Source organism: Oncorhynchus mykiss, chromosome 24 (assembly GCF_057628025.1).
Source record: "Oncorhynchus mykiss isolate SJ-2025 chromosome 24, ASM5762802v1, whole genome shotgun sequence".
NCBI classification, from domain to species: Eukaryota; Metazoa; Chordata; class Actinopteri; order Salmoniformes; family Salmonidae; genus Oncorhynchus; species Oncorhynchus mykiss.
Genome location: NC_143045.1, coordinates 39866358 through 39882858, shown reverse-complemented (window position 1 = coordinate 39882858; position 16501 = coordinate 39866358). Strand labels below are relative to the sequence as shown.

Below are 16501 nucleotides of genomic sequence, written 5' to 3'. Positions count from 1 at the left end.
ATCAAAACATACACATGACCGACAGGAGGCTCTGGGTGAGTCTGGTGCTTACTCACCTGGGGTGATCGAGCAGTGCTCCGCCTGCCCTCCCGACTCCCAGACGAGTTCCTCCAGCACCGGTCTGACGTGTGCCCTCGTCGACCACAACTGGTGCAGGAGGACACTCCTCCTCCGGTCTCCCTCGAAGCTGCCCCTCCTAATTCCATAGGGATAGGGGCAGGAGGGCTGGGAAGTGGAAACGACAGGGCCTGATCCGAACGCCCGCGAGCAGCCAGCAGATTGTCGAGACGGATAGCCAAGTCAATGAGCTCATCCAGTGTGCAGGTGGTGTCCCGACATGCCAGCTCCCTGCGGACGTCCTCCCTGAGACTGCATCTGAAATGGTCGACCAAGGCCCTGTCGTTCCATCCTGCTCCTGCGGCCAAGGTCCTGAACTCCAGAGCAAAGTCCTGAGCGCTCCTCGTCTCCTGCCGCAGGTGGAACAGCCGTTCACCCGCCGCCCGACCCTCTGGTGGATGGTCAAAAACAGCTCGGAATCGGCGGGTGAACTCTGGGTAATTATCCCTCGCCGAGTCCGGGCCATTCCATACTGCGTTGGCCCACTCGAGGGCTCGCCCAGTCAAGCAGGAGACGAGGGCGCTCACGCTCTCCTCTCCAGAGGGAGCAGGATGCACGGTAGCCAGGTATAGCTCCAGTTGAAGGAGGAAACCCTGGCACCCAGCCGCCGTTCCGTCATACTCCCGTGGGAGTGTCAACCGCAGAGCCCCGGAGCCAGATGTGGTCGTAGGAACAGGAGGTGCTGGAGAAGGGGGTGCTAGCGATGATGTGGGAAGACCACTCCTCTCCCATCGATCCATCCTCTCCATCATTTGGTCCATGGCAGAACCAATCCGATGGAGCACGCTGGTGTGGTGGAGGACTCTCTCCTCCATCGATGGGAGAGGAGACGCGGCTGCTCCTGCTGATTCCATGGGTGGTGCGGGATTCTGTCATTAACAAGGTAGGTGGAATCAAGCGCAGAGAGCAGGTGCAGTGAGTCGATAGTTTATTCTCCGGAACAAACACTGAAAACCCGAAAACAGGGTGAAATAATCCAACACAGGATTAAGATATATCGGAGCAAATAACACAATACGTATTCACTAAAATACATGAAACCAAAACAATCCCGCACGAAACAAGGGCGGGACAACCTACTATAAATAAGGACGTCAATAAACTAAAATACACACAGGTGAAACTAATAAGACAAAACCAACAGACAAACGAAAAAGGGATCGATGGTGGCTAGTAGGACGGTGACGACGACCGCCGAGCACCGCCCGAACAGGCAGGAGAGCCAACTTCGGCGGAAGTCGTGACAGTAACATAGACCACTGTCTTATTATGGGGCTAGTGTTGCATAGACCATTATCTTATTATGGGGCTAGTGTAACATAGACCACTGTCTTATTATGGGCCTAGTGTAGACAAGCACCACTGTCTTGAAGGACTAGTGTAACATAGACCACTGCCTTATTATGGGGCTAGTGTAACATAGACCACGATCTTATTATGGGGCTAGTGTAACACAGACCACTGTCTTATTATGGGCCTAGTGTAACATAGACCACTGTCTTATTATGGGGCTAGTGTTTTTTTTATTTTTTTTTTATTTCACCTTTATTTAACCAGGTAGGCTAGTTGAGAACAAGTTCTCATTTGCAACTGCGACCTGGCCAAGATAAAGCATAGCAGTATGAGCAGACAACACAGAGTTACACATGGAGTAAACAATTAACAAGTCAATAACACAGTAGAAAAACAAAGGGGGGAGTCTATATACAATGTGTGCAAAAGGCATGAGGTAGGCGAATAATTACAATTTTGCAGATTAACACTGGAGTGATAAATGATCAGATGGTCATGTACAGGTAGAGATATTGGTGTGCAAAAGAGCAGAAAAATAAATAAATAAAAACAGTATGGGGATGAGGTAGGTGAAAATGGGTGGGCTATTTACCAATAGACTATGTACAGCTGCAGCGATCGGTTAGCTGCTCAGATAGCTGATGTTTGAAGTTGGTGAGGGAGATAAAAGTCTCCAACTTCAGCGATTTTTGCAATTCGTTCCAGTCACAGGCAGCAGAGTACTGGAACGAAAGGCGGCCAAATGAGGTGTTGGCTTTAGGGATGATCAGTGAGATACACCTGCTGGAGCGCTTGCTACGGATGGGTGTTGCCATCGTGACCAGTGAGCTGAGATAAGGCGGAGCTTTACCTAGCATGAACTTGTAGATGACCTGGAGCCAGTGGGTCTGGCGACGAATATGTAGCGAGGGCCAGCCGACTAGAGCATACAAGTCGCAGTGGTGGGTGGTATAAGGTGCTTTAGTGACAAAACGGATGGCACTGTGATAGACTGCATCCAGTTTGCTGAGTAGAGTGTTGGAAGCCATTTTGTAGATGACATCGCCGAAGTCGAGGATCGGTAGGATAGTCAGTTTTACTAGGGTAAGCTTGGCGGCGTGAGTGAAGGAGGCTTTGTTGCGGAATAGAAAGCCGACTCTTGATTTGATTTTCGATTGGAGATGTTTGATATGAGTCTGGAAGGAGAGTTTGCAGTCTAGCCAGACACCTAGGTACTTATAGATGTCCACATATTCTAGGTCGGAACCATCCAGGGTGGTGATGCTAGGCGGGGATGCGGGTGCAGGCAGCGATCGGTTGAAAAGCATGCATTTGGTTTTACTAGCGTTTAAGAGCAGTCGGAGGCCACGGAAGGAGTGTTGTATGGCATTGAAGCTCGTTTGGAGGTTAGATAGCACAGTGTCCAATGACGGGCCGAAAGTATATAGAATGGTGTCGTCTGCGTAGAGGTGGATCAGGGAATCGCCCGCAGCAAGAGCAACATCATTGATGTATACAGAGAAAAGAGTCGGCCCGAGAATTGAACCCTGTGGCACCCCCATAGAGACTGCCAGAGGACCGGACAGCATGCCCTCCGATTTGACACACTGAACTCTGTCTGCAAAGTAATTGGTGAACCAGGCAAGGCAGTCATCCGAAAAACTGAGGCTACTGAGTCTGCCGATAAGAATATGGTGATTGACAGAGTCGAAAGCCTTGGCAAGGTCGATGAAGACGGCTGCACAGTACTGTCTTTTATCAATGGCGGTTATGATATCGTTTAGTACCTTGAGTGTGGCTGAGGTGCACCCGTAACCGGCTCCAGATTGCACAGCGGAGAAGGTACAGTGGGATTCGAGATGGTCAGTGACCTGTTTGTTGACTTGGCTTTCGAAGACCTTAGATAGGCAGGGCAGGATGGATATAGGTCTGTAACAGTTTGGGTCCAGGGTGTCTCCCCCTTTGAAGAGGGGGATAACTGCGGCAGCTTTCCAATCCTTGGGGATCTCAGACGATATGAAAGAGAGGTTGAACAGGCTGGTAATAGGGGTTGCGACAATGGTGGCGGATAGTTTCAGAAATAGAGGGTCCAGATTGTCAAGCCCAGCTGATTTGTACGGGTCCAGGTTTTGCAGCTCTTTCAGAACATCTGCTATCTGGATTTGGGTAAAGGAGAACCTGGAGAGGCTTGGGCGAGGAGCAGCGGGGGGGGCGGGGCTGTTGGCCGAGGTTGAAGTAGCCAGGCGGAAGGCATGGCCAGCCGTTGAGAAATGCTCATTGAAGTTTTCGATAATCATGGATTTATCGGTGGTGACCGTGTTACCTAGCCTCAGTGCAGTGGGCAGCTGGGAGGAGGTGCTCTTGTTCTCCATTGACTTCACAGTGTCCCAGAACTTTTTGGAGTTGGAGCTACAGGATGCAAACTTCTGCCTGAAGAAGCTGGCCTTAGCTTTCCTGACTGACTGCGTGTATTGGTTCCGGACTTCCCTGAACAGTTGCATATCACGGGAACTATTCGATGCTATTGCAGTCCGCCACAGGATGTTTTTGTGCTGGTCGAGGGCAGTCAGGTCTGGGGTGAACCAAGGGCTGTATCTGTTCTTAGTTCTGCATTTTTTGAACGGAGCATGCTTATCTAAAATGGTGAGGAAGTTACTTTTAAAGAATGACCAGGCATCCTCAACTGACGGGATGAGGTCAATGTCCTTCCAGGATACCCGGGCCAGGTCGATTAGGAAGGCCTGCTCACAGAAGTGTTTTAGGGAGCGTTTGACAGTGATGAGGGGTGGTCGTTTGACTGCGGCTCCGTAGCGGATACAGGCAATGAGGCAGTGATCGCTGAGATCCTGGTTGAAGACAGCGGAGGTGTATTTGGAGGGCCAGTTGGTCAGGATGACGTCTATGAGGGTGCCCTTGTTTACAGAGTTAGGGTTGTACCTGGTGGGTTCCTTGATGATTTGTGTGAGATTGAGGGCATCTAGCTTAGATTGTAGGACTGCCGGGGTGTTAAGCATATCCCAGTTTAGGTCACCTTACAGAACAAACTCTGAAGCTAGATGGGGGGCGATCAATTCACAAATGGTGTCCAGGGCACAGCTGGGAGCTGAGGGAGGTCGGTAGCAGGCGGCAACAGTGAGAGACTTATTTCTGGAGAGAGTAATTTTCAAAATTAGTAGTTCGAACTGTTTGGGTATGGACCTGGAAAGTATGACATTACTTTGCAGGCTATCTCTGCAGTAGACTGCAACTCCTCCCCCTTTGGCAGTTCTATCTTGACGGAAGATGTTATAGTTGGGTATGGAAATCTCTGAATTTTTGGTGGCCTTCCTGAGCCAGGATTCAGACACAGCAAGGACATCAGGGTTAGCAGAGTGTGCTAGAGCAGTGAGTAAAACAAACTTAGGGAGGAGGCTTCTGATGTTGACATGCATGAAACCAAGGCTTTTTCGATCACAGAAGTCAACAAATGAGGGTGCCTGGGGACATGCAGGGCCTGGGTTTACCTCCACATCACCCGCGGAACAGAGAAGGAGTAGTATGAGAGTGCGGCTAAAGGCTATCAAAACTGGTCGCCTAGAGCGGTGGGGACAGAGAATAAGAGGAGCAGGTTTCTGGGCATGGTAGAATATATTCAGGGCATAATGCGCAGACAGGGGTATGGTGGGGTGCGGGTACAGCGGAGGTAAGCCCAGGCACTGGGTGATGATGAGAGAGGTTGTATCTCTGGACATGCTGGTTGTAATGGGTGAGGTCACCGCATGTGTGGGAGGTGGGACAAAGGAGTTATCAGGGGTATGAAGAGTGGAACTAGGGGCTCCATTGTGAACTAAAACAATGATAACTAACCTGAACAACAGTATACAAGGCATATTGACACTTGAGAGAGACATACAGCGAGGCATACAGTAATCACAGGTGTTGAGTTGGGAAAGCTAGCTAGACAGTAGGTGAGACAACAGCTAATCAGCTAGCACAACAACAGCAGGTAAAATGGCGTTGACTAGGCAACGGGGCCAACAGATAAAACAAACAAGCAGAATGGAGTACCGTGATTAATGGACAGTCCAGCGTGCATCAGCTATGTAGCCAAGAGATCAGTGTCCAGGGGGCAGTGGTGGATGGGGCAGGGAAGCTGGACTGGCGAGTGTTATCCAGGTTAAAAAAACTAACAATGACTAAATAGCTTGTAGCTAGTTAGCTGGTTAGCTTCTGGGGGTTCTTGAGTGTGTACTAAAAATTAAAAATAATAGCGATTCCGTATCACATTGGGTGAGACCACTGTCTTATTATGGGGCTAGTGTAACATAGACCACAATCTTATTATGGGGCTAGTGTAACACAGACCGCTGTCTTATTATAGAAGGATTAGTGTAACATAGACCACTGTCTTATTATGGGGCTAGTGTAAAATAGACCACTGTCTTATTATAGAAGGACTAGTGTAACACAGACCACTGTCTTATCATGGGGCTAGTGTAACATAGACTACTATTTTATTATGGGGCTAGTGTAACACAGACCGCTCTCTTATTATAGAAGGATTAGTGTAACATAGACCACTGTCTTATTATGGGGCTAGTGTAAAATAGACCACTGTCTTATTATAGAAGGACTAGTGTAACACAGACCACTGTCTTATTATGGGGCTAGTGTAAAATAGACCACTGTCTTATTATAGAAGGACTAGTGTAACACAGACCGCTGTTTTATTATGGGGCTATTGTAAAATAGACCACTGTCTTATTATAGAAGGATTAGTGTAACATAGACCACTGTCTTATTATGGGGCTAGTGTAAAATAGACCACTGTCTTATTATAGAAGGACTAGTGTAACACAGACCACTGTCTTATTATGGGACTAGTGTAACATAGACCACTGTCTTATGGGGCTAGTGTAACATAGACCACTGTCTTATGGGGCTAGTGTAACACAGACCACTGTCTTATTATAGAAGGACTAGTATAACATAGACCTTTATCTTATTATAGACGGACTGTAACATAGACCACTGATTTCTTTAGAAAAACTTTTTTTAATCATAGCTTTTGATCTAATGAAAATCGTTATTTTCTCTGTCTTATTTTCCACCACCCTTACCACTACCACTACCACTACCACTACCACAACCACCATCACCTCCACTATCACCCCCACCACCACCACTACCACAACCACAACCACAACCACCACTACCATAACCACTACCACCACTACCACCACCACCATCACCTCCACTATCACCCTTACCACTACCACCACCATCACCACCACCACTATATCCCCCACCACCACCACTACCACAACCACCACTACAACCACCACCAACACCACTACAACCACCACTACCACAACAACCACTACCACCACCACTACTACACCACAACTACCACAACCACCACTACCATTACCACCAACTCCACTACTACCACCTCCACCACCTCCACCACTATCATCACCACCACTATCACTACTATTACCATCACCACTACCATTTCCCCCACCACCACTACCATTACCACCACCTTCAATACTACCACCTCCACCACTACCTCCTCCACCACCACTACCACCTCCATCACCACCACCACTATCATTACCACCACTTCCACTACCATTACCACTACCTCCACCACCCACCACCTCCACTACTACCACCTCCACCACTACCTCCTCCACCACCACTACCGCCTCCATCCCCACCTCCACCACTACCTCCTCCACCCACCACCACCACTACTACCACCTCCACCACCACCACCACTACCATTACCACAACCTCCACTACTACCACCTCCACCACTACCTCCACCACTACCACCTCCATCACCACCACCACCACTACCATTACCACCACCTCCACCACCCACCACCTCCACTACTACCACCTCCACCACCACTACCACCTCCACTACTACCACTACCTCCTCCACCACCACCTCCATCACCACCACCACCACCACCACTACCATTACCACCACCTCCACTACTACCACCACCTCCACTACTACCTCCTCCACCACCACCACCTCCATCACCACCACCACTACCATTACCACCACCTCCACTACTACCACCTCCACCACTACCTCCTCCACCACCACCACCTCCACCACTACCTCCTCCTCCACCACCACCACCACCACCATCACCTCCATCACCACCACCACCACTACCATTACCACCACCTCCACTACTACCACCTCCACTACTACCTCCTCCACCACCATCTCCATCACCACCACCACTACCATTACCACCACCTCCACTACTACCACCTCCACCACTACCTCCTCCACCACTACCTCCTCCACAACCACCACCTCTATCAGGGGCTCCCACCTTTACCTCCATTACCAAAGAGACCCACAGTTGAAAAATCCAACGGTGCCACCGCCATGTTCAATGCCGATGGCACGTTCCAGTACCAACAGGCCCTGGCCAACATGTTCCAGTACCAACAGGCCCTGGCCAACATGTTCCAGTACCAACAGCAGCAGTTCATCCCGTCGGGTAGGTTTGAACCTTTTACCTTTCACCTCTCAACTCATCACAACCCCTGAAGTCAAATCTGATGCTGCTTACCTCCATTCACAAACCCCAAACCTTACCAGTTAAACATCTGGCTTCATGCTCCTTGCCCATAAAATCTCTTGTTTTAGGCTCCTTACCCATAAAACCTCTGGCTTCAGGCTCCTTACCCATAAAACCTCTGGCTTCAGGCTCCTTACCCATCCAACCTCTGGCTTAAGGCTCCTTACCCATAAAACTTCTGGCTTCAGGCTCCTTACCCATAAAACTTCTGGCTTCAGGCTCCTTACCCATAAAACCTCTGGCTTCAGGCTCCTTACCCATAAAACCTCTGGCTTCAGGCTCCTTACCCATAAAACCTCTGGCTTCAGGCTCCTTACCCATAAAACCTCTGGCTTCAGGCTCCTTACCCATAAAACCTCTGGCTTCAGGCTCCTTACCCATACAACCTCTGGCTTCGGGCTCCTTACCGGTAAAACCTTTGGCTTCGGTCTTGCACAGCATACATAGTTCTGATTGGACATTCATTCATTTTGCACTATCCCTCTTATTGCAATGACAATTGGAAACACTAACAAAAACACACATACATACACCAGTCTGAAAACATCCAACCACATACACCAGAACACAGGCACCATCCTGGTCCGACCCATATACACCAGAACACTGGTACCATCCTGGTCCGACCCACATACACCAGAACACTGGCACCACCCTGGTCCGATCCACATACACCAGAACACTGGCACCACCCTGGTCCGATCCACATACACCAGAACACTGGCACCACCCTGGTCCGATCCACATACACCAGAACACTGGCACCACCCTGGTCCGATCCACATACACCAGAACACTGGCACCACCCTGGTCCGATCCACATACACCAGTTCTTTTATTTTTTATTTTACCTTTATTTAACTAGGCAAGTCAGTTAAGAACAAATTCTTATTTTCAATGACGGTGTATGTGTATGTGGGTTAACTGCCTGTTCAGGGGCAGAACGACAGATTTGTACCTTGTCCGCTCAGGGGTTTGAACTTGCAACCTTCCGGTTACTAGTCCAACGCTCTAACCACTAGGCTACCCTGCCGCAAATGCTCCCCAGTGAGGGTCCAGTGAGTGTTACTGTTGCTCAGATCCTGTAGTCTATACCTCCTCTCCCATTGTTGAACTGTCTGACCGAGATGGATCGGCTGGCTTTCAAACAGTTCTGGCAAATGCCAGATGGGGTGGTCTATTTTAACCTAGTGTGTCTGTATACATCGGAGGTTTGGAACAGAATTATCTTTATTTTGACTAACAATGGGATCCTCAAGTAAAAAAAAAAAAAAGTGGCCTGGTGTTTTAGAAAGAACCAAGCTGATTTCTGCTCCCCAGTCCATCCCTGCTGTCAAGCCACAGTAGTCCAAGTCCACACTGAGAGAACTGGAGGCAGCTTGTCCACAACCACTCTGGGCTAACAACCTTCAAATAAACTAGGAGGAGTATTGCAAGATAGCCATTTTCCTATTGGCCCTGGCACATAATTGATCTTGGAAGGTTATTGGCTGATGTGATTGGCTATTCACCCTTTTCTCGTTGTTTTTAAGAGAAAATATATTTTTAATCTGGATGACTGGTGCTAAAACGACATAGCTACTGATTTCTCACATCACGATACATAACATCTCTGTGTTCTTTAGGTCTCTGTGTGTTTAATGAGTGATAATTAACAGTAATAATTATCATTAATGGCAACTTAAATCTGTCTAAATTCACTGCATTGTAGTTGATGTACAGGAAGTTCGGAAAAGTATTCAGACCTCTTGACTTTCTCCACATGTTGTTACATTACAGCCTTTTCCTAAAATGGATTAAATAAAACATTTCCCTCCTCAATCTACACACACAAAATCTCATAATGACATCACAATGTCCCATAATGACATCACAATATCCCATAATGACATCACAATATCCCATAATGACATCACAATGTCCCATAATGACATCACAATGTCCCATAATGACATCACAATATCCCATAATGACATCACAATGTCCCATAATGACATCACAATGTCCCATAATGACCTCACAATATCCCATAATGACATCACAATGTCCCATAATGACATCACAATATCCCATAATGACATCACAATATCCCATAATGACATCACAATATCCCATAATGACATCACAATATCCCATAATGACATCACAATATCCCATAATGACATCACAATATGCCATAATGACAGAGCAAAAATATGTTTTTAGAAATGTGCATGAGTATTCAGACCCTTTGCTATGAGACTCGAAATTGAGCTCAGGTGCATCCTGTTTCCCATTGATCATCCTTAAGATCTTTCTACAACTTGATTGGAGTCCACCTGTGGTAAATTCAATTGATTGGACATGATTTGGAAAGGCATACACTTGTCTATATAAGGTCCCACAGTTGACAGTGCATGTCAGAGCAAGAACCAAGCCATGAGGTCAATGGAATTGTCCGTAGAGCTCCGAGACGGGATTGTGTCGATGCACAGATCTGGGGAAGGGTCCAAAAACATTTCTGGCAGCATTGAAGGTCCCCAAGAACACAGTGGCCTCCATCATTCATAAATGAAAGACGTTTGGAACCACCAAGACTCTTCCTAGAGCTGGCCACTGAGCAATCGGGGGAGAAGGGCATTTAACAGAGTACAGAGAGATCCTTGATGATAACCTGCTCCAGAGAGCTCAGGACCTCTGACTGGGGGCGAAGGTACACCTTCCAACAGGAAAACGACCCCAAGCACACAGACAAGATTAACGTAGGAGCGGCTTCGGGACAAGTCTCTGAACGTCCTTGAGTGGCTCGGCCAGAGCCTGGACTTGAACCCCGTCGAACATCTCTGGAGAGACCTGACAATAGTTGTGCAGGAACACTCCCCATCCAACCTGACAGAGATTGAGAAGATCTGCAGAGAGGAATTGGAGAAACTCCCCAAATACAGGTGTGTCAAGCTTGTAGCATCATACCCAAGAAGACTCAAGGCTGTAATCGCTGCCAAAGGTGCTTCAACAAAGTACTGAGTAAAGGGTCTGAATACTTATGTAAATGTGATATTTCCGTTTATTTAAAAAAATATATATATATATATATATTTGCAAAAATCTCTAAAAACATGTCTTTGCTCTGTCATTATGGGGTATTGTGATGTCATTATGGGGTATTGTGATGTCATTATGGGGTATTGTGATGTCATAATGGGGTATTGTGTGTAGATTGATGAGGGGGGGGGAAACTAGTTCATCCATTTCAGAATAAGGCTGTAACGTAATAACATGTGTTAAAAAGGTTAAGGGGTCTGAATACTTTCCAAATGCACTGTATCACCTGTGTAATTCTGTGTAGCCCTTACCTGCAGTCAAATGACCTAGTGGTCTCAACGGTGGAATGTTATGCACACTTTTCATAATTTCATAATCAATTAATTGTATTAACGCCGGAAATTCGGTGTTTCTGTGTTATATTTCAGTCTTCTGTATATGTGAAGTGTAATATCGGGATGCAAACTCCAAATTGAATACATTTCAACTCGATATTGGACATGGTACAGGTGTCTTCTTTTTTTTTTTTTAAAGCCCATAACCATGTGTGTGAGGTGTGTAGATTTGTTTCAGACTACCAATGAACCCTGATTTAGCCCACTGCAGTAGACGGTGAAAGTACTGTATCCTTCTGTACCCACAACAACACTGTCTCCCTCTAATGACACTGTCTTTTTGTGTGTTGATTTCTTCTCCCCGTCTCCCTTTCCAATCCACTTCCTGTTGCAATGCATGATGGGCAGGCTCAATATTGTGCATGACACCTGCAACAACTGTTGGTAGGTGCAAGCTTTCCATCCTGATTACCTTTAAGCCTTTTTAGTCCCTCATACTCCATCTCAAGACATCAAGGTGGACATTTTCCACTCTTGAGGCCAAGGGGGAATCTCAATAGTCCTCCTCATCTCCATCCCTTGATAGATAGAGATAGATAGATAGATAGATAGATAGATAGATAGATAGATAGATAGATAGATAGATAGATAGATAGATAGATAGATAGATAGATAGATAGATAGATAGATAGATAGATAGATAGATAGATAGACAGTTTTATTTTCACATACAAATACATGTGCCACAATCCTGCACTTTGGCAGTTTACAATAAAGAAAACTGAATTCCAGTGCAGTTTACATAAGATAATAAGTATAAACATATTAATACATGCATCTAGTGTCCCCAATGCATACCAATACATACCAATACATACCAATACATACCAATGCATACCAATACATACCAATACATACCAATACATGCTAATACATACCAATACATACCAATGCATACCAATGCATACCAATACATACCAATACATACCAATGCATACCAATACATACCAATACATACCAATACATACCAATACATACCAATACATACCAATGCATACCAAGACATACCAATACATACCAATGCATACCAATACATACCAATACATACCAATACATACTAATACATACCAATGCATACCAATGCATACCAATACATACCAATACATACCAATACATACCAATACATACCAATGCATACCAAGACATACCAATACATACCAATGCATACCAATACATACCAATACATACCAATGCATACCAATGCATACCAATACATACCAATACATACCAATACATACCAATACATACCAATACATACCAATGCATACCAAGACATACCAATACATACCAATGCATACCAATACATACCAATACATACCAATACATACCAATACATACCAATACATACCAATACATACCAATGCATACCAATACATACCAATACATACCAATGCATACCAATGCATACCAATGCATACCAATGTATACCAATGCATACCGATGCATACCAATGCATACCAATGTATACCAATACATACTAATACATACCAATACATACCAATAAATACTAATACATACCAATGTATACCGATACATACCGATGCATACCAATGCATACCAATACATACCAAAGCATACCAATGCATACCAATACATACCAATGCATACCAGTGATTTAGTTGTCACTTGGCCAGTTGTTGCCTGATGGTAGAGAAAAGATGGATAGGAATTTGCGGTGAACAATTCAGATGTGGTACAGTGTTGTAGCACTCTGTTATAAACTGCTGTTAACTAAATAGATTGCAGCGATTCCCATAGTTAAACAATTGATTTTCTTGCATTATTTGTGTTTAAAGGGAAATTATTTGTAGTCGAATATGACATATAATTGGCATTTAGATTCACAGCTTGGAGAGAAAAAAATACAGAGCTTTTAATCTTCTATTTCCTGACAGAGTGGGACTGGACTGGACTGGGACGGACTGTGGGTTGCAGACAGGGTTAGTTATGGTATTATCATCTTATTGGTGGTGGAGGTGTTGGCGGGTCAGTTATAAGACATGTATAGTTCTGGAAATATGAATTAAGTGTATGAGTAATTTTGAGAATATTACGAGCAGTGAAATGTTGTTTTACTGTAGGCTAGTTGTTTCACATGTTTTCCCTGTGTGTCACCCCTATGCGCTACGAACACATGATGTCCCGTTGCTAATATTTGTCTGTCCATATGACGTGCCACATAGCTGTAACAACCCACTCTGACACACTCATTGTCCTGACCCTTCTTCCCAAACCTCAGTTATCCTGTTAGCTAACACCTTATGTAAAAGTCAGCTTAGAATCTGTTTTAAATTACATCAGTAATAGAGTGTAAGAAATACACAAATAAATGATTTCCTAACGGTTGACATCAACAAACTAGTCTTTGAGGTTTAGAAGTGGTTAGAAGAGAATTAACGTGTATAAGACAACAACATATCTGCCTGCTCCAGTTCATTTGCCTGTCTGATTTTTCTCTCCCCAAAGTACCCATGATGCACGGTGCCACGCCCGCCACTGTGTCTGCAGCCACCTCCTCTGCCACAAGCGTTCCCTTTGCAAACGCAACAGCCAATCAGGTTTGCTCCTCTTCTGCTTCCTCTCTCTCGCTCCACTTCCTGTGATGGAAGTAAGCCACTTCCGGTGTGGTGTTTTGAGAGTACTCTTCTATAGGCAGTATCCACCATATTTTTTGCTACTTATGACCACTCATTGAATGGTTATGAATGACCATCAGAAGAGGAGGATGAATGCGTGGTGATTGATTCCACCTCTAACTATTCCCCTGAGGCGTTTAAAGACACTGACCAACATTCAGGAAAACGACGACATCGTTTCCTCCTCAGTGGTCAGTGTTGTTTTATTTGTAATGGATTTTTGCCGTTCGTTTAAATACTATATAACTGTGTATTCAGCGGTGTAAAGTACTTAAGTAAAAAATACTTTAAAGTACTACATAAGTATTTTTTGGGGAGGGTATCCGTACTTTACTTTACTATTTATATTTTTTGACAACTTTTACTTTTACTTCACTGCATTCCTAAAGAAAATGATGTACTTTTTACTCCATACATTTTCTCCTGACACCCAAAAGTACTCGTTACATTTTGTATGCTTAGCAGGACAAGAAAATGGTCCAATTCGCACACTTATCAAGAGAACATACCTGGTCCTCGCTACTGTCTCTTATCTGACGGATTCACTAAACACAAATGCTTTGTGTTTAAATGATGTCTGAGTGTTTGGAGTGTGACCCTGGGTATCCGTAAATAAATAAAAATGTGACGTTTGGTTTGCTTTAACGTAATGAATTTTAAATTATTTGTACTTTTAATTTGACTTTTGAAACTTAAGCATATTTTATCAACTACATTTACTTTTGATTCTTAATCGGGATCGGTGTCCCTTCCATGGGACGGTTGAGCTAACGTAGGCTAATGCGATTAGCATGAGGTTGTAAGTAAGAAGAACATTTCCCAGGACACAGACATATCTGATATGGGCAGAAAGCTTAAATTCTTGTTATTCTAACTGCACTGTCCAATTTACAGTAGCTATTACAGTGAAAAAATACCATGCTATTGTTTGAGGAGAGGGCACAATTTGAACGTGAAAAGTTATTATTTAAAAAATTTGGCACATTTGGGCAGTCTTGATACAACATTTTGAACAGAAATGCAATGGTTCATTGGATCAGTCTAAAACGTTGCACATAAACTTATGCCATCTAGTGGCCAAAATCTAAATTTCACCTGGGCTGGAATAATACATTATGGCCTTTCTCTTGCATTTCACAGATGATGGTACAAAAAAAAATACAAAAGAACAGTTGTTTTTTTCTTTGTATTATCTTTTACCAGATCTAATGTGTTACATTCTCCTACATTCCTTTCACATTTCCACAAACTTCAAAGTGTTTCCTTTCAAATGGTACCAAGTATATGCATATCCTTGCATCAGGACGTGAGTTACAGGCAGTTAGATTTGGGTATGTCATTTTAGCCGACAATTGAAAAAAAGGGACGGATCCTTAAGAGTTAACTGTTTTTAGAACCGAATACTTTTAGTCTTTTACTGAAGTGGTATTTAATACTGGGTGACTTTCACTTATTACTTGAGTCATTTTATATTAAGGTATCTTTACTTTTACTCTAGTATGAGAATGTAGTACTTTTTCCATCACTGGGTGTATTTAGCACAGTCTGTAAGTGAGGCATAGTCAAATGAAAATATCCCGTTGAGAGTGTTGTGTTGTAAAAGCTGTTTTCTCTCTATCTCTCATGTTCTTCCTCAGATTCCATTCATATCCACAGATCATCTTACTAGGCACAAGTATGTGACTCAGATCTAGAAATCTCAAGCAGAACAGTAAGACTAATTTTCGTACAAATGTGCAGCATGTCTATGCCAATCTCTTTTTGACGACGTTCTTCAAATTATTCTGTAAATTCATAATTTTTTCACGATTCTCTTCTGATCTATTCATTGTTCTCCCGCAGATGAAACTGCAGTGTGCCGGTGTCCCACAGCTCCCCACCCTTCATGCCTGTAAACGTAGAAATCTGTGGAAGATTATTTCTAGAGCCTGTAACATCCAACCACCTGTAAACTATAGTGGTACTGACATGCACACACACACACACACACACACACACACACACACACACACACACACAAACACACAACAACAACACTGGTGGGCCTCGTACGGAGAAGAACTATTGCCATCTACAGAATGTTATCAGCCATGCCTTTATGTCTGTGGAGGCATCATCCATTAAAACACAGGATACACTTTCAATGTCACCACGAGGAGATAGTCACGCCCACTAGTTTGTCAGCAGACCAAGATTCTCTTATATGTTTTTTTCAGTTGGGTTTCTTTAATTGATATCATTTTTCATGGTTTGCACAAAAGAAAAGGTACATCTTGTATTTTGAATGAGATGGGGGGGGGGTTGGGGTGAACAGGACAAATACAGTGCCTTGCGAAAGTATTCGGCCCCCTTGAACTTTGCGATCTTTTTCCACATTTCAGGCTTCAAACATAAAGATATAAAACTGTATTTTTTTGTGAAGAATCAACAACAAGTGGGACACAATCATGAAGTGGAACGACATTTA

At 44.5% G+C, this 16501-nt stretch overlaps 1 protein-coding gene across 7 annotated transcripts in view; it reads left to right on the top strand.

Moving 5' to 3' along the window:
- LOC110523138 (muscleblind-like protein 1) overlaps positions 1 to 16071 on the top strand; it is a 121603-nt gene extending 105532 nt beyond the window's left edge. For 2 of the 7 annotated variants that reach the window (XM_036961797.2, XM_036961799.2), the window contains 6 exons: positions 7721 to 7901; positions 11747 to 11782; positions 13294 to 13338; positions 13865 to 13956; positions 15672 to 15745; positions 15877 to 16008. In XM_036961797.2, coding sequence (XP_036817692.2) covers positions 7721 to 7901; positions 11747 to 11782; positions 13294 to 13338; positions 13865 to 13956; positions 15672 to 15728 — 411 coding nt within the window. In that variant the 3' untranslated portion in view covers positions 15729 to 15745; positions 15877 to 16008. Of the gene's footprint in view, positions 1 to 7720; positions 7902 to 11746; positions 11783 to 13293; positions 13339 to 13864; positions 13957 to 15671; positions 15746 to 15876 lie in introns of all 7 variants that reach the window. The other 5 variants (XM_036961798.2, XM_090218961.1, XM_090218963.1 and 2 more) reach the window with 4 other exon arrangements.
- Positions 16072 to 16501: the final 430 nt, after the last annotated feature.